Source organism: Triticum aestivum, chromosome 2A (assembly GCF_018294505.1).
Source record: "Triticum aestivum cultivar Chinese Spring chromosome 2A, IWGSC CS RefSeq v2.1, whole genome shotgun sequence".
In the NCBI taxonomy this organism is placed as follows: domain Eukaryota; kingdom Viridiplantae; phylum Streptophyta; class Magnoliopsida; order Poales; family Poaceae; genus Triticum; species Triticum aestivum.
The window spans coordinates 741,672,175-741,696,174 of NC_057797.1; the positions used below are offsets into that span (position 1 = coordinate 741,672,175).

At 45.4% G+C, this 24,000-nt stretch overlaps 1 protein-coding gene across 2 annotated transcripts; it reads left to right on the plus strand.

Annotated features, from left to right (window-relative positions):
• The first annotated feature begins 20,979 nt into the window (after positions 1-20,979).
• Positions 20,980-23,128, plus strand: LOC123186343 (DNA topoisomerase 2). 2 transcript variants are annotated; one of them, XM_044598121.1, is made up of 5 exons: positions 20,980-21,518; positions 21,614-21,997; positions 22,095-22,247; positions 22,416-22,485; positions 22,575-23,128. In XM_044598121.1, exons 2-5 carry the CDS (start codon positions 21,620-21,622, stop codon positions 22,844-22,846), a joined length of 873 nt encoding a protein of 290 aa, XP_044454056.1. In that variant the 5' UTR covers positions 20,980-21,518; positions 21,614-21,619; the 3' UTR covers positions 22,847-23,128. The 2 variants fall into 2 exon arrangements, with proteins under 2 accessions (XP_044454056.1, XP_044454057.1); XM_044598122.1 differs by having other exon boundaries at positions 20,984-21,518; positions 22,098-22,247.
• The last annotated feature ends 872 nt before the right edge of the window (positions 23,129-24,000 follow it).

The following is a 24,000-nucleotide window of genomic DNA, read 5'->3' on the forward strand; positions in this document are numbered from 1 at the left end:
CCTTCCGAGTAGTACTTGATAATCACTTAGGAAGGGAGCGATGTGAAAAGTTAACGTTTCGCTTTGGAAGTTATCGGGAGGACCGAATACCACCTCTAGTAGTAGAGAGCCCGTATAGCGGGCCTCTTGGCCTGGTATTACTCCCTTGAAGGTAGTATTACTGTAGCTTATTTGTGTCGGGTCTATCCCCATTTTGCGGACTGTGTCCTGATATATCAGATTTAGATCACTGCCGCCATCCATGAGGACCCGTGTGAAATGGTACCCATTTATTATTGGGTCTAACACCAAGGCCGTCAGTCTTTCGCGTCGGATGTTTGTAACGTGATCCCTACAATCAAAAGTGATCGGGCAGGCCAACCAGGGGTTGAACCTAGGGGTGACGGGCTCTATGGCGCGTGTGCATCGGAGTCTATGATTGCTTCTCCTCTTTGTCACATGGATCACGTTTACTGTTTTAACCTCTGGTGGGAACTTTTTCTGTCCTCCGGCGTTTTTATGGCGAGGTTCATCCTCATCTTTGTTTAGTGTCTCTTCCCCTTTGTGTTCGGCGTTTAGCTTACAGGCCTGCTTGCAGACCCAGCATTCTCGGGGGGGTATGATTTGCAGGTATGTGTGGGGTGCCGTGAATCTAACAGAGTTTGTCAAGAATTTTGTTTAGGCTAGATTGTCCTTCTCTGCTGCCTTTGAAAGGCTTTTTCCGTTGACCTGGTTGGGAGCCCCTGAATCCGGCATTTACCGTCGTGTTATCTGGGGTACCTTCTTTATTTCGACGCTTGTTTTTGTTGCATCGTGGTTTACCATCGCCATCTCTGACTTCGGATGTGCTTGGGTCGCTGGTGCTGCTACGGGCCAACCAGCTGTCCTTGCCCACGCAAAAGCGGGTCATGAGGCTTGTTAGGGCTGCCATTGTTCTCGGTTTTTCTTAACCGAGGTGTCTGGCTAGCCATTTGTCTCGGACGTTGTGTTTAAAAGATGCTAAGGCTTCGGCGTCCGGACAGTCGACGATTTGGTTCTTCTTGGTGAGGAACCAGTTCCAAATCTTTCGGCCGGACTCTCCGGACTGTTGGATTATATGACTTAAATCGCCTGCATCCGGAGGTCGGACATAAGTCCCTTGAAAATTGGACCGAAAAGCGTCCTCGAGCTCCTCCCAACTTCCAATTGAGTTTTCGAGGAGGCTTTTCAGCCAGTGCCGAGCTGGCCCTTTAAGCTTGAGGGGCAAGTATTTAATGGCATGGAGATCGTCTCCACGAGCCATATGAATATGCAGGATGAAGTCCTGTATCCAAACTCCAGGGTTTGTGGTTCCGTCATACGCCTCTATGTTCACCGGTCTGAATCCCTCCGGGAATTCGTGATCCAGCACCTCATAAGTGAAACATAAGGGGTGTGTGGCACCCCTGTATTGGGATGCTCCATGGTGTTCGGACAGTCGTAGTATTTGGTGTTGGTTGTGTATCGTAGCGCACTTCCTAGATCCATAGATAGATTTGGTCGCGTCGGATTTTTGACGCAAGTTCTCACGTAGATCGTGTGTTGACTTATGCACGACTTTGTTAGCCGCTCTATCGTGTTCACAGGGTGGTGGATCCGGCCGGTTGGCCGTATCACTTTTCGGCTGTATGGGCTCTAAGGCCTCATCGTCGAATTCCGGTAATAGCTTGCGCTTTGGATAGCTATTTTTATGGTAACTTCCACCATACTTTGTTACTTTGTTCCACTTGCTATTGAGCGTATCTTGTGCGACCTTGAGCCTTTGCTTCTGTTTCTTCAGGCTCCTCGCTGTCGCAATAAGCCTTCTGCGGAGGTTCTCTTGCTCCAAGTGTGTTTCTAGGATGATGTGTGCATCTTCGTCCGGACTGTTTTCTTCCCTAGACGGGGATTGATGAGGCTTATCATTGGCATCATCGTGTTCGGACGTCGGATCCGTACTATGTTTGCAGTTTGCATCTTGATCGTGTGAAAGTGCAACTATCCCTAGGTGGTTTTGGTAATTCATAACAACATATAGCTCATTGAGCTAATGCTATTCCAAGATGATTATTTCAGGAAAGCTCAATGATTGGCATGGCATGGATGTGAAAGTGGAACCCTCAAAATGCTAAGGAAAAAGGATTGGCTCAAGCTCAAAAGCTCAAGACTCTTCATTTTATATTTTAGTGATCCAAGATCACATTGAGTCTTTAGGAAAAGCCAATACTATCAAGGAGGGATGAGGTGTTACTTAATGAGCCTCTTGCTTCATGTGCTTAGTGATATGCTCCAAAAACCCTCAACTACTTTCCCATATCCACATATGACCTAAACCCTAAGCCAAACTCGGTCCTACCGATTCTTCCTATCCGGCGCCACCGAGTTTCACTTGTCATAAGCCACTGCCAAACCCTAGCAATTCGGTTCTACCGATAGGGATCTCGGTCTCACCGAGATGGGGTTGCAAACTCTCTGTTTCCCTTTCGTAACTTTTCGGTCTCACCGAAAGAGCGAATCGGTCCCACCGAGATTGCAATGTAAATTCAATGTTTCCCCTTTGTAACTTTTCGGTCTCACCGAAAGAGCAAATCGGTCCCACCGAGTTTGCCTGACCAACTCTCTGGTTAGCTAATTACCAAATTCGGTCTCACCGAGTTTGTGTAATCGGTCTCACCGAGATTACGTTATGCCCAAACCCTAACCATATCGGTCCTACCGAGTTGCATGTCAGTCCCACCGAAAATCTCTAACGGTCACTAGGTTTACATTTTCGGTCCGACCGAGTTTGTTGATTCGGTCCCACCGAGATTGGAAAACTGTGTGTAACGGTTGGATTTTGTGTGGAGGCTATATATACCCCTCCACCTCCTCTTCATTCATGGAGAGAGCCATCAGAACACATACACCATTCCAACTCTTATGTTCTGAGAGAGAACCGCCTACTCATGTGTTGAGACCAAGACATTCCATTCCTACCATATGAATCTTGATCTCTAGCCTTCCCAAGTTGCTTTCCACTCAAATCTTCTTTCCACCAAATCCAAATCCTATGAGAGAGAGTTGAGTGTTGGGGAGACTATCATTTGAAGCACAAGAGCAAGGAGTTCATTACCTACACACCATTTGTTACTTCTTGGAGAGTGGTGTCTCCTAGATTGGCTAGGTGTCACTTGGGAGCCTCCGACAAGATTGTGGAGTTGAACCAAGGAGTTTGTAAGGGCAAGGAGATCGCCTACTTCGTGAAGATCTACCGCTAGTGAGGCAAGTCCTGTGTGGGCGATGGCCATGGTGGGATAGACAAGGTTGCTTCTTCGTGGACCCTTTGTGGGTGGTTGCTTCTTCGTGGACCCTTCGTGGGTGGAGCCCTGTGTGGACTCGCGCAACCGTTACCCTTGGGTGGAGCCCTGTGTGGACTCGCGCAACCGTTACCCTTCGTGGGTTGAAGTCTCCATCAACGTGGATGTAGGATAGCACCACCTATCCGAACCACGGGAAAAACATCCGTGTCTCCAATTGCGTTTGAATTCTCCAAACCCTTCCCTTTACATTCTTGCAAGTTGCATGCTTTACTTTCCGCTGCCTATATACTCTTTGCATGCTTGCTTGAATTATGTGATGATTGCTTGACTTGTCCTAAAATAGCTAAAATCTGCCAAGAACTAAAATTGGGAAAAGGTTAAGTTTTTATTTGGTCAAGTAGTCTAATCACCCCCCCTCTAGACATACTTTCGATCCTACAAGTGGTATCAGAGCTTTGGTCTCCATTTGCTTTGATCTCCATAGCTTTGGTGGTCATAGCCTTGGTTTCACAACCTAGGAGAGTATGGCGTCTAGCGAGGGAAATTATCACCGTAGAGGTCCCTACTTTGATGGTACTAATTTTGCTAGTTGGAAGCATAAAATGAAAATGCATATTCTTGGACATAACCCCGCCGTTTGGGCTATTGTGTGTGTTGGTTTGCAAGGTGACTTCTTTGATGGGAGAGAACCAAACCGTGAAGCTACCGCGGATGAGTTGAAGATGTTGCAATACAATGCTCAAGCTTGTGATATTCTCTTCAACGGATTGTGCCCCGAAGAATTCAACAAAATCAGCCGTCTTGAGAATGCGAAGGAAATTTGGGACACTTTGATTGATATGCACGAAGGTACCGACTCCGTCAAGGAATCCAAGTTGGATGTGCTTCAAAGCCAACTTGACAAGTTCAAGATGAAGGATGGTGAAGGTGTCGCTGAAATGTACTCTAGGCTTGCTCTCATCACAAATGAGATTGCCGGCTTAGGAAGTGAAGAGATGACCGACAGATTCATCATCAAGAAGATTCTAAGAGCCTTGGATGGAAAATATGATACCGTGTGCACATTGATCCAAATGATGCCCAATTACAAAGATCTCAAGCCAACGGAGGTGATTGGAAGAATTGTTGCTCATGAGATGTCACTTAAGGATAAAGAGGAACTTCACAACAAATCAAGTGGTGCCTATAAAGCCTCATGTGAAGCCCCTACATCATCAAGTGAGAAACAAGACTTCAATGAAGAATTGAGCTTAATGGTGAAGAACTTCAACAAGTTCTACAAGAGTAGAAGCAAAGATAGAAGCTTCAAGTCAAGGTCCTACAATGACAAAAGATCTTCTAGTCGAGAGCGAAACTGCTACAATTGTGGAAGACCCGGACACTATTCCAATGAGTGTACGGCTCCCTACAAGAGAAGAGAAGATTCTCCAAGAAGAAGAAGCAAAGAATCACCACCAAGAGAGAGAAGGAGTAGAGATGATCGTTATGAACGAAGATACTCACGGAGAAGCAAGGATTCGGAAAGGAAGGAAAAATCATCAAGGAGCTACACAAGACGAAGACATCAAGCTCATGTTGGTGAATGGGTATCCGGCTCCGACTCCGACAGCCACTCCGAGAGAAGTTATCACTCCGACTCCGAAGATACTCAAGATGAAGGTGTTGCCGGTCTAGCACTTGTGTCAACCAACTCCTACGACATATTTGACTCACCAAATGAAGGAATTGGAAGATGCTTCATGGCCAAAGGTCCTAAGGTAACACACCCCGAGTATGTTGATTTCAATAGTGATGAAGATGACTTGTTAGGTGATGATTTGCTTGTTGACAACTCTAGTGATGAATACTATGATGAAACGTCAATTAACATGCTAATCAAGATAAAACGAATGACAATGATAAGGAGAAGATTGAGGCTCTAACTAAAGAACTAAACACTCTTAAGTTAGCTCATGAAACTATCTTCGAAGATCATCGAGAACTTTTAAGAGCTCATGAGAAATTACGCTTTGAAAAGCTCAATCTTGAGCAAGAGCATGAGTTCTTAAAAGCAATCAATGATGATCTCCGCAAGAAAAGTTCTTCTTACATTGCCAAGCGTTTACTCTTATCCACTTACATGCCTCAAGTCAAGTCTAGTAACAAGAACAAGAAAGATTCTTCCTCTAGCAGTAACAATGATCATGCTAAATCCAATATTGTTGCTTCTAGTAGTTCTCTTGATTCCACTAATGATTCTCTTAGCCAAGTTACACTTGAGCAAGAAAATAGTTTATTGAAGGGAATTATAGAGAAAGGAGTGTACAAAAGCCTTGCCGGGAGTAAGCAATTCGAGGAAATTGTGCGCAAGCAAGGAATGCACCGGAAGAATCAAGGTGTTGGTTTTGAACGAAAGTTCAATGCCAATGGAGTTGAGTGGGAAGAAGATCAATACCCCAAGACAAAGTTTGTTCCTCAACAAGAGAAGTATGATACTTCTTTCAAGGGGACACAAGCTCAAGATGATCTTCCACCACAAGACTACAAGCAAAAAGGCAAGGACAAGCTTCAAGAGGAAATTGACGCATTTGAAGAAGCTCCTAAGACCTTAGTCAAGTGGATTCCCAAGACTACTTCAAGTTCCACTTCATCAAGTACGACTACAACTCCAAGGATTCCCATCAAGATGATGTGGATCCAAAAGAAGAAGAACTAGAGAGTTCTTGAGGGTGACTCCGCCAACATACTTCACTCTTATCATTTTGGCAAGAACAAGTGCAATCAACTTCCACATCTTGCACTAGTTCAAGGAGTCACAAACCCTCTTGTTGGTAAGACAAGGGACAAGGTAACCTAAAAGTTTTCATGGACATCATCTTGTGTGTGCATCACTCTATGTCTATGGATATCCTTGTTTGTTCCTTGTGGGACTAACCCATGTAGGTATTGAAAGTGCAATTCACTCAAATGGATAGCTCCAAGTGATCTACATCAACATTGAGCATCCACATCTTCAACATCTACATGAAGTCATCATCGACAAAACCCAAGGTTAGTTCATCCCTCTTAGGGGGGATATCACATCTAGGGGGAGCTTTACTCTAAGACTTGAGCTAAAGCAACTCTAAAGATGTGAACACAACAATGCTTTATGTAAAAGTGGTAACCCCACTTGAGCTTAAACGATGAGTATGACCTATGATCAAGTGCTCTCACTTGACTCCTAAGTCAATATACTCATATATAGATGACCTTGTCATCGCAAATTGCTTGATAGATGCTAGAATTGGTTGTGCATGCCTTGCCACATATTTCATTTGCCATCTTATTGTGTGAGCATGCTGGTTGCATATTTTACTCATTCGAGGACATCCACTTGTTGTTTTGATTGTTTGGTTTTATTTCTTTTGCCAAGTGGATGGACAAGAATGCCTAAGAACCTCCTCTAGCTATCTATGCTTTTCTCGTCTCAAACTCTATTCATGCTGCATCACAAAATTTGATCAAGTCAGATTCGAACCACTCTGTGTGAGGAGCGCTCAGAGTCCCCGATTCGGCATAGACTTAAACTTACAAAACCTCTTTATGATTCTCGGTCTGACCGATACCCCACTTTCGGTCCTACCGAGATCATTAAGTTGATCTAGGTTTTCAATCTCGGTGCAACCGATTTGAACATTTCGGTCACACCGAGTTTCAGTAACTACCTGCAGTTATGAATCTCGGTGCCACCAAGTTGTTCCACTCGGTCACACCGACAGGGTCGGGCTATATATATTCACGGGAAATTTTTTGGAAATTTCTCCGAACCCCTTCGCCCGCGCGATAGCCTTCTCTGCCCTCGTGGTCTTCGGATCATCTTCTCGCCGCCAGCCGCCTCCAGTCGCTAGTCTCCGTCGCCGTCAACGGGAATCTACCCCGCTGTTGCCGCCGTAGCGAGTCTCCGCCGAACTAGGGTATGGACTCGATCTTTGTGCTATTCCCCAATCTGATTCCTAGTACATTGTGATCATATTGATTCTAGCCACGTTTGATAAACTTCTATCCAGTCAATGAACTCATAGATTAGGTTTGATTCGAAAATTCTAGGTTTAGGTTTCTGCCGAAACCATCTCGGACCCACCGAGTTGAAAAACTCGATCCCACCAATTTGGCTTATGCCATTGCACAAGTGAGACTCGGTCTGACCGAGAATTACTTATCGGTGTGACCGATTTTGGAACTCTGTGAAACCCTAGCAGTCTCGGTGCCACCGAACTATGACTCGGTCCAACCGAGTTCACTAGTTTAGACTCCAAAACTGCTTCGGTATCACCGAGTTTAAAAATCGGTAGATCCGAGATGATTTCAGTGGGAAACTAAAACTAAGTTTTTTTGGATCATTCTTTTGCAAAAAAAAAATCTCTGCATTTTGTGATGCTCATCCACTCTATCTCATCTATAACCTATTCACAGGGTCAGCAGTCAGAGTTTGCAGCATGTCTGATCAAAGTGATAGCCAGAACATGTCAGAGCAGCAGGTGCACATGAGTGAGGGCACTAGTCCCTCAAGTTCTTTAGATGAGGGCAGCAGGAGTACCCCTAGCAACTTGCCAAAGGCTGCCACGAGACAGAGGAAGAAGAGAACTTCAGACTCCGAAGATGAAGACTATGTGGAAGAGGAAGAGGCCACTTCCAGGAGAGTTGAGCCAGCTCAAGGCGCAAAGCCAGGCCTAAAGATCAAAAGGCCAGCAGGCAGGCAGCCCATGTCAAAGGCAAGAGCCTCAACTGAGAAGCCCACTCCCCAAGAGCCAGTTGCTGTAGAAGGCAAGAAGAGGAAGGAAAGGGTCAAGAAGACCGTAGCCAGAGTGCTAGGAAAGGCTTCCATCATGGAAGAGGAAGAGGAAGAAGAGGTAGCTGCACCAGCACCCAAGGCACCCAAGCTGATGGGTGATGCCATAAGATCAGGGGCTACTTCATCTAAGCCAAAAGCTGCCTCCAAGCCCAAGTCTGCACCCAAGAGGAATACAAGAAGCATTCCTGCAGCTGAGAAGAACAAGGCCCCAGTGCCTGAGACTGTTGCTGAAGAAGAGGAAGAGAATGTTCTGAGAAAGCTCAAGCCCAAGATGCCAGACCACAACGATGCTCATCCTGTGGCTGAGGACATGAAGCTCAGGAGAGATTCAGGGCTGAGGAAGTGGAGAGAAGCAGATCTGTATGCTTCAAGGAGAAGGACTGTCGTGGATTACAGATTTCACACCAAGGAACAGCAAGATTTCTATGAGACAGTGCTGCTAGATAAGAAGCCCATTGTCTGTGACATTAGATGGGTCGACTGGACCTACATGAGGGAGAAGGAGGAACACTACCCTGGAGTATATGACAGCTTTAGTGCTTGTGGAGTTGCTGACTTTGTTGGGCAGAAGCTCACAAAGTGGAACGAGGAACTGATCATGCAATTCTACTCCACGGCACACTTTTACCCAGATGGAAAGATCACATGGATGTCTGAGGGTACAAGGTACCAATCTACAGTGGCTGAGTGGGCACAACTCATTAATGCCCCAGAGGAGCATGATGATGACTTGGACATATATGCCAAGAAGAAAATGGACCACAATTCCATGTCCAATATGTATAAGGAAATTCCAAATGAGGCACTTGACACTTTTAAATTTGGCTCAGTGCACTATCTTCTGTCAGGACTGCCAACCATCAATTGGATCTTGAGGCACACCTTGTTGCCCAAGTCAGGTGATCACAAGATGATCAGAGGCCATGCGATCAACTTGCTACATGTATTTGATGTGCCTCAGAAGTTCAAGGTGATGAGCCTCATAGTGGAAACTATCAAAAGGACTGTAGCAGATCAGAAGAGGAGTTGCGGATATGCCCCTCAGATCCAGGAGCTCATCAACTCTAAGATGGGCACAGGCATATACTTATTGGACAAGGAACACCTGCCCATCCGTCCAGATTTTGAGGATAACCAAGTGGTCATGACTGAGAATGAGCCATCATCAGTTCAAGCACAAGCAAAGAAGGAGAAGGCAAGAAAGGAGAAAGCTGCCAAGATGCCAACTCAAGAGGAGGCATCTGAGTATTTCTTGAAGACTAAACAAGAGCAGCTTGGTTACTTGATTGCATCCACGCTAAGGATTGAGCAAAGTCTGGCCACCCTCACTCAGAATTAGCAGAGCCTAGAGAGAATCATGGAACAGAAGTTCTATGACTTGGATGTCAAAGTAACGGAAGTTCAGTCTGCAGTGGAGCATCTCCAGGAGGACATGCAAGAGAGGAGAGACAGGACTACCACTCATGCCTTTGCCAGAGTGCCATGAGGCCCGAGGTCATCTGCCGTGCCAGTTGCTGACACCAGAGCCACCACTTCAGCACCAGCTACAGCCTCAGTTCCACCAGCTCCAGCATCTACTTCAGCTCCAACTCCAGCGTCTACTTCAGCGTCTACCGAAGCCTTCGTCCTTGGAGTGATCCGGACTCCACCACCACCAGAAGATCGAGCCTGAGCGTCGATCTAGCACTATGCATTTTCTAGGAACTTTTTGGTAACTTGTTGCCAAAGGGGGAGAAGATGTATAGATCATAGGCTTCGAGAGAGAGAGTGTTGCTTTTCTCTCTTGCTTTATTTGGTGGTTTTTCGAACTTGTTTGCTTTTGAGTGCTTGAGATACTACGTCATTATTTGTGAGACATTGATGATCATGTGTTTGATCATAAGCTACACTTAATGCTTGCTTAATGCTATTATCTTATCTATCTTATGTGATCTTTCACTATTCTTGGTGATGAGTGCATGTATTTCATTCTTATCATTTTAAGCGCTCCACCAAGATGTATGTGACATGGAAGAGTAACCCATGACTCTAACTCCTTGTGCATTTGTAGTCCAAAGCAAATTTTAAATATGCACAAATTTAGGGGGAGCTCTTACTTATCACATACTTCTCAAAGCGACGATATATTTCATGCTTATTATCATTTGTCGAAGCTTTGATCTATATGTTGTCATCAATTACCAAAAAGGGGGAGATTGAAAGTGCAACTATCCCTAGGTGGTTTTGGTAATTCATAACAACATATAGCTCATTGAGCTAATGCTATTCCAAGATGATTATTTCAGGAAAGCTCAATGATTGGCATGGCATGGATGTGAAAGTGGAACCCTCAAAATGCTAAGGAAAAAGGATTGGCTCAAGGTCAAAAGCTCAAGACTCTTCATTTTATATTTTAGTGATCCAAGATCACATTGAGTCTTTAGGAAAAGCCAATACTATCAAGGAGGGATGAGGTGTTGCATAATGAGCCTCTTGCTTCATGTGCTTAGTGATATGCTCCAAAAACCCTCAACTACTTTCCCATATCCACATATGACCTAAACCCTAAGCCAAACTCGGTCCTACCGATTCTTCCTATCCGGCGCCACCGAGTTTCACTTGTCATAAGCCACTGCCAAACCCTAGCAATTCGGTTCTACCGATAGGGATCTCGGTCTCACCGAGATGGGGTTGCAAACTCTCTGTTTCCCTTTCGTAACTTTTCGGTCTCACCGAAAGAGCGAATCGGTCCCACCGAGATTGCAATGTAAATTCAGTGTTTCCCCTTTGTAACTTTTCGGTCTCACCGAAAGAGCAAATCGGTCCCACCAAGTTTGCCTGACCAACTCTCTGGTTAGCTAATTACCAAATTCGGTCTCACCGAGTTTGTGTAATCGATCTCACCGAGATTACGTTATGCCCAAACCCTAACCATATCGGTCCTACCGACTTGCATGTCAGTCCCACCGAAAATCTCTAACAGTCACTAGGTTTACATTTTCGGTCCGATCGGGTTTGTTGATTCGGTCCCACCGAGATTGGAAAACTGTGTGTAACGGTTGGATTTTGTGTGGAGGCTATATATACCCCTCAACCTCCTCTTCATTCGTGGAGAGAGACATCAGAACACATACACCATTCCAACTCATATGTTCTGAGAGAGAACCACCTGCTCATGTGTTGAGACCAAGACATTCCATTCCTACCATATGAATCTTGATCTCTAGCCTTCCCAAGTTGCTTTCCACTCAAATTTTCTTTCCACCAAATCCAAATCCTATGAGAGAGAGTTGAGTGTTGGGGAGACTATCATTTGAAGCACAAGAGCAAGGAGTTCATTACCTACACACCATTTGTTACTTCTTGGAGAGTGGTGTCTCCTAGATTGTCTAGGTGTCACTTGGGAGCCTCCGACAAGATTGTGGAGTTGAACCAAGGAGTTTGTAAGGGCAAGGAGATCGCCTACTTCGTGAAGATCTACCGCTAGTGAGGCAAGTCCTGTGTGGGCGATGGCCATGGTGGGATAGACAAGGTTGCTTCTTCGTGGACCCTTTGTGGGTGGTTACTTCTTCGTGGACCCTTCGTGGGTGGAGCCCTGTGTGGACTCGCACAACTGTTACCCTTGGGTGGAGCCCTGTGTGGACTCGCGCAACCGTTACCCTTCGTGGGTTGAAGTCTCCATCAACGTGGATGTAGGATAGCACCACCTATCCGAACCACGGGAAAAACATCTGTGTCTCCAATTGCGTTTGAATTCTCCAAACCCTTCCCTTTACATTCTTGCAAGTTGCATGCTTTACTTTCCACTGCCTATATACTCTTTGCATGCTTACTTGAATTATGTGATGATTGCTTGACTTTCCTAAATTAGCTAAAATCTGCCAAGAACTAAAATTGGGAAAAGGTTAAGTTTTTATTTGGTCAAGTTGTCTAATCACCCCCCTCTAGACATACTTTCGATCCTACATCGTGTTCTGCCACCGGGGTGGTGCAGTTGTCGTTTCTTCCGGAGTCGCGTGGACTATTATTTCCTCTTGCGCTGTTATCGCTGTTTTTGCTATGGAGGGACTTAGAGCGGCGCCGCTGACGTCGGCACTTGGGTTGCTTGGAGGGTGCATCCTCCACTGTCTCTTCGCCATTGCCTCTCTGGGTGCATCCACCATGTACACGTCATGTGATGAAGTAGCGGTCCAGCGCCCTGTGGGCAGTGGTTCCGGTTCATCTCCTGCATCGTCTTCCATACCATCGATGTCTTCGGGGTCGAAGTCGAGCATGTCGGTTAAGTCATCGACAGTGGCTACTAAGTGGGTGGTGGGTGGGCAGCGAATTTCTTCATCGTCCGCATCCCATTCTAGCCGGACATAGTTCGGCCAAGGTTCTCCTGTCAGGGAGAGAGACTTTAATGAATTTAGCACATCTCCGAAAGGTCAGTGCTGAAAGATATCCGCGGAGGTGAACTCCATGATCGGCGCCCATTCGGATTCGACGGCCACGGATGTGAGCGGCTCGGAGTCTGTGGCCGGGGATAAATCCAGTGGTTCGGCGACGCGGCTCTCGAAAGGGGTGAAGTTATTATCTGCTGAGAGTGCGGCCTCCATGGAGGGGTCTATCCCTCCTCTCTCGGATGATGCGATTTGCTCCGGATTAACGGCCGGAGTAGCTGTGGATGCAATCTCCCGAACACTGTCCGACAGTAGAGTTACGTCTTGCTCGTCGTGACTGTACGACGCGTCCCGCATGGGCTCAAATCCGTCGAAGATCAAGTCTCCACGGGTGTCGGCCGTGTAGTTCAAGTTTCCAAATCTGACCTGAAGGCCAGGGGCGTAGCTTTCGATCCGCTCCAGATGGCCAAGCGAATTGGCCCGCAGTATGTGCTTTCTGGAAGTCCAATCAAGCGTCTTGATCTATCTCTATAGATCTTGATGCCCAATATATAAGCAGCTTCACCGGGGTCTTTCATTGAAAAATTCTTATTCAAGTATCCTTTTATGCTATTCAGAAATTTAGTATAATTTCCGATCAACAATATGTCATCTACATATAATATCAGAAATGCTACGGAGCTCCCTGTCGGTGTCAAAATCGGCAGCTCTCGGGTAGGGGGTCCCGAACTGTGCGTCTAAGGCGGATGGTAACAGGAGGCAGGAGACACGATGTTTACCCAGGTTCGGGCCCTCTTGATGGAGGTAATACCCTACGTCCTGCTTGATTGTTCTTGATGATATGAGTATTACAAGAGTTGATCTACCACGAGATCAAAGAGGCTAAACCCTAGGAGCTAGCCTATAGTATGATTTTATGTTGTCCTACGGACTAAAACTCTCCGGTTTATATAGACACCAGAGGGGGCTAGGGTTACACAAGGTCGGTTACAAAGGAGGAGATATACATATCCGTATTGCCTAGCTTGCCTTCCACGCCAAGTAGAGTCCCATCCGGACACGGGATGAAGTCTTCAATCTCGTATCTTCATAGTCTAACAGTTCGGCCAAAGGATATAGCACAACTGTCCGGAGACCCCCTAATCCAGGACTCCCTCACTCCCACTCACTTTCTTGTAAATACAGGCTTCTCCAAAAGTCTGTATAAAACCATATGCTTTGATCACACAATCAAAACGTATATTCCAACTCCGAGAGGCTTGCACCAGTCCATAAATGGATCGCTGGAGCTTGCACACTTTGTTAGCACCTTTTGGATCGACAAAACCTTCTGGTTGCATCGTATACAACTCTTCTTTAAGGCATACATTAAGGAATGCAGTTTTGACATCCATTTGCCAAATTTCATTATCATAAAATGCGGCAATTGCTAACATGATTCGGACGGACTTAAGCATCGCTACGGGTGAGAAGGTCTCATCGTAGTCAACTCCTTGAACTTGTCGAAAACCTTTCGCAACAAGTTGAGCTTTGTAGATAGTAACATTACCGTCATCGTCAGTCTTCTTCTTGAAGATCCATTTATTATCTATGGTCTGCCGATCATCAGGCAAGTCAACCAAAGTCAACACTTTGTTCTCATACATGGATCCCATCTCAGATTTCATGGCTTCAAGCCATTTTGCAGAGTCTGGGCTCATCATCGCTTCCTCATAGTTCGTAGGTTCGTCATGGTCAAGTAACATGACTTGCAGAACAGGATTACCGTACCACTCTGGTGCGGATCTTACTCTGGTTGACCTACGAGGTTTGGTAGTAACTTGATCAGAAGTTTCATGATCATCATCATTAGCTTCCTCACTTACTAGTGTAGGAATCACTGGAACTGATTTCAGTGATGAACTACTTTCCAATAAGGGAGAAGGTACAGTTACCTCGTCAAGTTCTACTTTCCTCCCACTCACTTCTTTCGAGAGAAACTCCTTCTCTAGAAAGAATCCATTCTTAGCAATGAATATCTTGCCTTCGGATCTATGATAGAAGGTGTACCCAACAGTCTCCTTTGGGTATCCTAGGAAGACACATTTCTTCGATTTGGGTTTGAGCTTATCAGGTTGAAGCTTTTTCACATAAGCATCGCAGCCCCAAACTTTAAGAAACGACAACTTGGGTTTCTTGCCAAACCATAGTTCATAAGGTGTCGTCTCGACGGATTTAGATGGTGCCATATTTAATGTGAATGCAGTTGTCTCTAAAGCGTAACCCCAAAATGATAGCGGTAAATCAGTGAGAGACATCATAGATCGTACCATATCTAGTAAAGTACGATAACGACGCTCAGACACACCATTACACTGTGGTGTTCCAGGTGGCGTGAGTTGCGAAACTATTCGCATTGTTTCAAATGAAGTCCAAACTCATAACTAAAATATTCCCCTCCACGATCAGATACTAGAAACTTGATTTTCTTGTTACGATGATTTTCCACTTCACTCTGAAATTCTTTGAACTTTTCAAATGTGTTAGACTTATGCTTCATCAAGTAGATATACCCATATCTACTCAAATCATGTGTGAAGGTGAGAAAATAACGATATCCGCCGCAAGTTTCAATGTTCATTGGACCACATACATTTGTATGTATGATTTCCAATAACGCCGTTGCTCGCTCCATTGTCCCGGAGAATGGAGTTTTAGTCATCTTGCCCATGAGGCATGGTTCTCAAGTACCAAGTGATTCATAATCAAGTGATTCCAGAATTCCATCAGAATGGAGTTTCTTCATGCGTTTTACACCAATATGACCTAAACGGCAGTGCCACAAATAACTTGCACTATCATTATCAACTCTGCATCTTTTGGCTTCAATACTATGAACATGTGTATCACTACTATCAAGGTTTAGTAAAAATAGACCACTCATCTGGGGTGCATGACCATAAAAGATATTACTCATATAAATAGAACAACCATTATTCTCTGATTTAAAGGAATAACCATCTCGCATCAAAGAAGATCCAGATATAATGTTCATGCTGAACGCAGACACCAAATAACAATTATTTAGGTCTAAAACTAATCCCAAAGGTAGATGTAGAGGTAGCGTGCCTACGGCGATCACATCGACTTTGGAACCATTTCCCATGCGCATCGTCACCTCGTCCTTAGCCAATCTTCGCTTAATTCGTAGCCCCTATTTCGAGTTGCAAATGTTAGCAACTGAACCAGTATCAAATACCCAGGAACTGCTGCGAGCATTAGTAAGATACACATCAATAACATGTATATCAAATATACCTTTCACTTTGCCATCCTTCTTCTCCGCCAAATTCTTGGGGCAGTTCCGTTTCCAGTGACCAGTTCCTTTGCAGTAGAAGCACTCAATCTCAGGCTTCGGTCCAGACTTGGGTTTCTTCACTTGAGCAGCAACTGGCTTGCTGTTCTTCTTGAAGTTCCCCTTCTTCCCTTTGCCCTTTTTCTTGAAACTGGTGGTCTTGTTGACCATCAACACTTGATGCTCCTTCTTGATTTCTACCTCCGCGACCTTTAGCATTGCAAAGAGCTCAGGAATCGTCTTATCCATCTCTTGCATATTATAGTTCATCACGAAGCTCTTGTAGCTTGGTGGCAGTGATTGAAGAACTCTGTCAATGACACTATCATCAAGAAAATTAACTCCCAGTTGAGTCAAGTGGTTGTGGTACCCAGACATTCTGAGTATATGTTCACTGACAGAACTATTCTCCTCCATTTTGCAGCTATAGAACTTATTGGAGACTTCATATCTCTCAATCCGGGCATTTGCTTGAAATATTAACTTCAACTCCCAGAACATCTCATATGCTCCATGACGTTCAAAACATCGTTGAAGTCCCGGTTCTAAGCCGTAAAGCATGGCACACTGCACTATCGAGTAGTCATCAGCTTTGCTCTGCCAGGTGTTCATAACATCTGGCGTTGCTCCTGTAGAGGGTTTGTCACCTAGCGGTGCTTCCAGGACGTAATTCTTCTGAGCAGCAATGGGGATAATTCTCAAGTTACGGACCCAGTTCGTGTAGTTGCTACCATCATCTTTCAACTTAGCTTTCTCTAGGAACGCATTAAAATTCAACGGAACAACAACACGGGCCATCTATCTACAACAACATAGACATGCAAAATACTATCAGGTACTAAGTTCATGATAAATTAAAGTTCAATTAATCAAATTACTTAAGAAGTCCCACTTATATAGACATCTCTCTAATCATCTAAGTGATTACGTGATCCATATCAACTAAACCATGTCCGATCATCACACGAGATGGAGTAGTTTTCAATGGTGAACATCACTATGTTGATCATATCTACTATATGATTCACGCTCGACCTTTCGGTCTCGAGTGTTCCGAAGCCATATCTGCATATGCTAGGCTCGTCAAGTTTAACCCGAGTATTCCACGTGTGCAAAACTGGCTTGCACCTATTGTATGTGAATGTATAGCTTATCACACCCGATGATCGCGTGGTGTCTCGGCATGATGAACTGTAGCAACGGTGCATACTCAGGGAGAACACTTATACCTTGAAATTTAGTGAGAGATCATCTTATAATGCTACCGCCGAACTAAGCAAAATAAGGTGCATAAAGGATAAACATCACATGCAATCCATATAAGTGATATGATACGGCCATCATCATCTTGTGCCTTTGATCTCCATCTCCAAAGCACCGTCATGATCACCATCGTCACTGGCTTGATATCTTGATCTCCATCAAAGCATCGTTGTCGTCTCGCCAACTATTGCTTCTACGACTATCGCTACCGCTTAGTGATAAAGTAAAGCAATTACATGGCGAATGCATTTCAAACAATAACACGACAACCATATGGCTCCTGCCAGTTGCCGATAACTATGTTACAAAACATGATCATCTCATACAATAAAATTTAGCATCATGTCTTGACCATATCACATCACAACATGCCCTGCAAAAACAAGTTAGACGTCCTCTACTTTGTTGTTGTAAGTTTTATGTGGCTGCTACGGGCTGAGCAAGAACCATTCTTACCTATGCATCAAAAACCACAACGCGGTATAGTGATTGCTTTTTGATCTTCAGAAAGAACCATGTTCATTGAATCTGATTCAACTAAAGCTGGAGAATAGGACACCCACTAGCCACCTGTGTGCGAAGCATGTCGGTAGAACCAGTCTCGCGTAAGCGTACGCGTAATGTCGGTCTGGGCCGCTTCATCCAACAATGCTGTTGAATCAAGAATCAACTAGTGACGGCAAGCAATATGTATATACCCACGCCCACAACTCCTTTGTGTTCTACTCATGCATATAACATCTATGCATAAACCTGGCTCTGATACCAGTGTTGGGGAATGCAGTAATTTCAAAAAATTTCCTACGCAGAGCAAGATCATGGTGATGCATAGCAACAAGATGGGAGAACATCGTCTAGGTACCCTCGTAGACCGTAAGCGGAAGCGTTATGACAATGCGGTTGATGTAGTCGTACGTCTTCACGATCGACCGATCTAGTACCGAAGATACGATACCTCCGCGATCTGCACACGTTCGGCTCGGTGACGTCCCGCGAACTCACGATCCATTAGAGCTTTAAGGTACAGCTTCGTCAGCACGATGGCGTGATGGCGGTGATGATGTTGCTACCGGAACAGGGCTTCCCCTAAGCACCGCTACATATTACCAAGGTGGATTATGGTGGAGGGGGGCACCGCACACGGCTAAAGATCAATGATCAACTTGTGTGTCTATGGGATGCCTCCCTCCCCCATATATAAAGGAGTGGAGAAGGGGGAAGGGGCCGGCCTATCTAGGCGCGCCCCAAGGAGTCCTACTCCCACCGGGAGTAGGATTCCCCCTTCCCTTTGTTGGTTCTAGAAGAGAAGGAAGGAGAGGGAAGAAGGAAGGAAAGGGGGGCCGACCCCCTTCCCAATTCGGATTGGGTTGGGCGGGGGAGCCCCCTCCTTTGCTTCTTTCCCCTCTCTTCCACTAAGGCCCAATAAGGCCCATATACCTCCCGGGGGTTCCGATAACCTCCCGGTACTCCGGTATACTTCACCCGGAACCATTCCGATGTCCAAACATAGGCTTCCAATATATCGATCTTTACGTCTCGACCATTTCGAGACTCTCGTCATGTCCGTGATGAAATCCGGGACTCCGAACTACCTTCGGTACATCAAAACACATAAACTCGTAATATCGATCGTCACTGAACGTTAAGCGTGCGGACCCTACGAGTTCGAGAACTATGTAGACATGACCGAGACATGTCTCCGGTCAATAACCAATAGAGGGACCTGGATGCTCATATTTATTCCTGCATATTCTACGAAGATCTTTATCGGTCAAACCGCATAACAATATATGTTGTTCCTTTGTCATCGGGATGTTACTTGCCCGAGATTCGATCGTCGGTATCTCAATACCTAGTTCAATCTCGTTACCGGCAAGTCTCTTTACTCGTTCCGTAATGCTACATCCGGTAACTAACTCATTAGCTACATTGCTTGCATTCTTATAGTGATGTACATTACCGAGAGGGGCCATAGATACCGCTCCGACAATTGGAGTGACAAATCCTAATCCTGATCCATGCCAACTCAACAAACACCATCGGAGACACCCGTAGAGCACCTTTATAATCACCCAGGTACGTTGTGATGTTTGGTAGCACACAAAGTGTTCCTACGGTATTCGGGAGTTGCATGATCTTATAGTCATAGGAACATTTATAGTTATGGAGAAAGCAATAGCAAAAAAACTAAACAATCATCGTGCTAAGCTAATGGATGGGTCAATTCAATCACATCATTCTCTAATGATGTGATCCCGTTAATCAAATGACAACTCATGTCTATGGTTAGGAAACATAACCATCATTGATTCAACAAGCTAGTCAAGTAGAGGCAAACTAGTGACACTCTGTTTGTCTATGTATTCACACATGTAGTAAGTTTCCGGTTAATACAATTCTAGCATGAATAATAAACATTTATCATGATATAAGAAAATATAAATAACAACTTTATTATTGCCTCTAGGGCATATTTCCTTTAATCACGTCCCAATGACCTTGGATTGACCTAAAGGTGCGTGGCGTCCTATTGGGATACTTTGCCATCATGCGGAAGAACTGATCCTCTATCCTTTGACAATACCGCTTGGTGGTTTGTTCAGTTCCGTTGCACGCATCAAGAGACACCAATTTCCATGCCTTGATCAAGATTTGATCTTCCAATTGTGTGTAGTTCTTCGATCTTGCGCGCACTTTTGCTTGCGCTTGGTCGAACACCCCCTCCTCAACCTCCTCCACCTCATCTTCTTCCTCATCATGACCGTGCACGCCACGATCCATGTCATTGTAACCGTAATCACCAATCAGGGCTTCATCGATATCGACAGTGTTGCCGTCCGGCAAGTGCACAAACTCGGCAATCGCATCATACAAGACGGCGCTACAATTTTGCTCAACAAGTCACGAACAAGCGCAATGGCGAAAAGTGTAACAACTAGAAGAAATCGAAGTATCATACCTTGCGCCCATTTCGTCGAACACCTCGGGGGCGGCGGCAGCAACTTCGTCGGCGGGCATCCTCGGGGTAGCTCTTGCCGGGGCAATCGGGGGAGGTGTTGGCAAGGTAGCTCTTGCGGTGGGCTTCTTGCATTTCACACCCGAAACCTTCCCTTTCTTTGCCGGTGTGGGCCGGACAGGATTCGCAACGGCGGCGGCAGCAGTCGCGTGTGCATTCTCGGCGGGGGCTGCGGGAGCGCCACCCTGGACGACGACATTGCCCTGCCTCTTGCGGGGTTGCGGGGTGGAGCCTTGAACCGCAACGAGCGCGACATGGCCGGCGAAGAGATCTGTCGGAGGGGTTGGCGCGTGGATGACATCGACGATGACGGGTAATGGCTGGGAGGCTTCCATGGCGGCGATACAAAGCCGGGGAAGGTGGTCCGGAGCAGGTGAAGGGATAACAATGGCGGCGGAGGGAAGGGGAAGCGGCAGCTGCCGCGCGAAAATGTCCCTCCCGCCAAATATCGCTGCCGATAGGGGTCAAGCTCAGGTCGGCTTCTCACCTCGTGTATATAAAGGTTGAGGGCGAAGATTTGCCGCGCCCCGCAAATTTCTTTACAGGCCGCGTCTGATACAGTGTCTGTTCGGGCCACTTTTTTCACTAAAACCGTAAACTAGCAGCTTTTTTGTAGTTCGGCGTGATTTAAGGGGTCTGCTAGAGATGCTCAGTTTCTCAGATACAAATACGCACGCAAGTGCATATATACACAAATCCAAGGAGCTTATTTTTTGTGAACTCACATATGGCAGCACTAGCCAATGCATAGGATGATAGGAGTGAGTTCTGAATGGTGATACACATGAGATTTTCTCGACAAAAATAAAGATTTGTAGATCAGTTCACATATGAAAGTTTCTCTGCAAAGAAAGATGTGTACGTTAACAAAACAAAGGCGCATGCAAAGCTAGTGCTAGTGCTACATACAGAAACCCAATGAGCTTACTTGTCAGGCTCACGTCTGGCCGCACTTGCCATGTTTGAACCGTGGACTTCTCCTGCCCCGATGCGATTTCGATACGAACTCGATGCGTACAACTGCAACCAGCAACCCCAGCTTTCCCCACCGTCGCTGTTTATTTCTGCTGCCTCCACGGAGCACCGCTACCCTTCTTCGATCCGGACTCAACCGCGGACGTGAAGTGGCGCTAGACAGCAGCGACGAGACGCGCGGCGGCGTCCAGATCTCGACCCTCTCGCTCGATCGTGATCGGTGTTCGGAGGGGCTGGAGCGAATCCGGTCGTAGTCCTCCAATTCGAGGCTTCATTTGCTTGGCCTCCACCCGTCGACATCAGATCGGAGCGCCCATAGCCTTCTTCGACCCAGAAACAACCGCAGGTGCGACAAGACGCGCGACGGCCGGCGGCCACTGCAAATCTGGAACCCCTCACTCGATCGTGATCCTGGTTCGGGGGGGCTGGAGCGAATCCGCACCTAGTTCTACAAATCGAGGCTTGATCTCCATCCGGAAAGGTAGGTAAATGTATTTGTTGAGGTGTTCAATTTTCACTCTGCTTGTTGCCCTGTTCATCTGCAAAATACCACATTAACTGATACTTGTTGTGCAGGTTGCAATGCTTGAATTTTTCGAGAAGAAGCTGAAGCAAGTTGACAACAGAGCTAGGTTCCTCTCTGGTGTTCTGAGTGGTGATATCAAGATCATTCCCAGGAAGCAAAAGGATCTGCTACAAGAGATTGCTGAAAAGGGATTTGATACCCTCCCAAAGGAAGTTCTGCCCGCTGCCGTAGGAGCAACAATATACAGGGAAGAAAATGGAAGAAGCCCTGATGTACATGCCAGTGATTATGATTATCTCACCTCCATGACAATTTCTGCCTTAAATGAGGGGTACCTGGAGCATCTTCTAGAACTAAAGAAGAGGTTTGAAACTAAAGTTGGACTCCTGAGAAGAGCTACACCGGAATGTCTGAAATCTGCAAAGAAACGAACTGTAAGTACTGTTAATTTGATACTCTAATGTTTCAGTTGATGTTCATCCTTTTGAACTTATTATTACCTCAACTGACAAGTGATTCTGTGGTTTGAAGCAGATAACTCTTGATATACAGTTGCTTGATGCAAACTATATAAAAGCTCAATCAGATAGAAAGGTTGTGATAGTCATTGATTGCAAACACAACAAGGTATTTGAAGCAGCCCCCAGGAGACAACATAAAAGGACTGCAGCCGAGTATCTTGAGGTATAGATTACCTCATCAACTGACAAGTGATTCTTTGGTTTATTATCTACTCTTCCCCTGTAAGCTAATTAAGCATTTCTAGTCAAAATCAGCTTATGTAGATATCTTATTTTGTGCACATTGCAAATTATTTATTGCCTTTACAAGTCAACCTATCAATTTACATAGGCAAGTGTGGTGCTGATGGATGATGATGAGGATCATCTTGCTGGAAGTCTCGAGACCCAAGAATTTAGTGGTAAAGCCCATATACAGTGTTGTATTTGCCCAAATAACATATTCATCTCTTGGAGAAGTTCTAATGGCCAACTACTTTTACTTGCACAGAGACTGAGAACACACAAAAGCAACAAGCAAAGAAGCAGAAGAAACAAAGAAAGAAGCGGGGGAAGGAAGAAAGCAAAACAGGCGCAATATCTTGCCGCGGACTAGACTGTCAGGGCCATGACAGATCAAGCCATGCCTTCCTCAACGAAGAAATTAAGAAGATTGCAAGTGGCTTAGATGGTGTTAAGATCACTCATGGTAATATGGATCGGAATAGGGTAGCTCAGGTGTTGGCTAAGTTAAGCCTGCAGGATGCATCTGTGTCAGCTTAGCATGTGGGTGCACCGTTCGTTGTAGCTTCTTTTGCCGCGGCAGATGTAACCCTTTTGATTAGGGGAACACTAGCCACTGGTCGGGTGGGGCGAGCCCCATATTGGCGGCCTCCCTAGCCTTTAGTTTAAATTGCAAAGTCTTTATCGTTCGAGCATTGCAGCATAGAACTTCCGTGCTCTACATTTTCAACATGGTAGCAAAACTTCTGTTGTGGTGTGTCAAAAATAAGGATAAAAAAAAGTTAGCCATGTAAAGCACAACCATGCATGACCTTTTTCCTAGTATGCAACAAATCCTCATTGGTCGGAGCAGAATCCTCGAGAAGAATCATCACAACATATATAGCATGTAAACCCACGTTTTCAGCAACACAACATTTGTAGCAGACCTTAAGAATCATCACATCATGTTGACGTGTGTTTGCAACAACATAAAAACAATGCCATTGCATGTCGGACGAATGTTGCAACATCGAATAACCCAAAGCTAACCTCTGTCCTCGAACGTAAACCACACAGCAAGAGACTCATGGCGACGTGGAGAAGTGCTGCATCAATCAAGTAAACAAAGCAGAAACACGAGAGGAATGAAGAAGCTGGAAGGAAATGCTGGGGAGCGGGACGTAGAATCGGTGGAAAGGTATCATTTACTGTTTAATCTTTTAGATGAATTTACTGTTTGGTTATATCTCATCATTGGTCTAAAAAAGACGAATACCACGGGCTTTGTCTTTTTCCTTTTTTTGGGGGTGAAAACCATATAGGATTGTCAAGTGGCAATGTGGGCACGGGTGCTTTGAGACACTGGTACGAGTTCCAGCCAACGTTTTGGCTATCGAATCCCAACAAAATTCCGAGGGTGGGCGAGAAACGCGGATACCGCAAAATTAGGAGGAAAAACCGTTCGAATTTTAAAACATAATTTGAATTCAAAATTTTCTGATATAGGAATATATTAGCTCGGAGCTCAAGAAGTTTATAAATTCACTGTTGGTGCAGTGGCATGTTCTCCACGTTTGTCTTCAACGTGTGTGAGGTTGTGGGTTCGATTCACCTATCGTTTAAATTCAAAAAATTCAAATTTTTTTACTCAGTACGCAGCTTTCTCGTGGGTAGCGAGAAACGCGGATACCGGGCGATATCTGAATTTTCCG

What these genes read in the sequence shown, in the direction of transcription:
- LOC123186343 (XM_044598121.1), top strand. Translation starts at nt 21,620, where the DNA reads ATGCTTGAATTTTTCGAGAAGAAGCTGAAGCAAGTTGACAACAGAGCT. An exon ending in AATCTGCAAAGAAACGAACT is followed by an intron (nt 21,998 to 22,094) that starts GTAAGTACTGTT and finishes TGTGGTTTGAAG; the next exon opens with CAGATAACTCTTGATATACA. An exon ending in CTGCAGCCGAGTATCTTGAG is followed by an intron (nt 22,248 to 22,415) that starts GTATAGATTACC and finishes CAATTTACATAG; the next exon opens with GCAAGTGTGGTGCTGATGGA.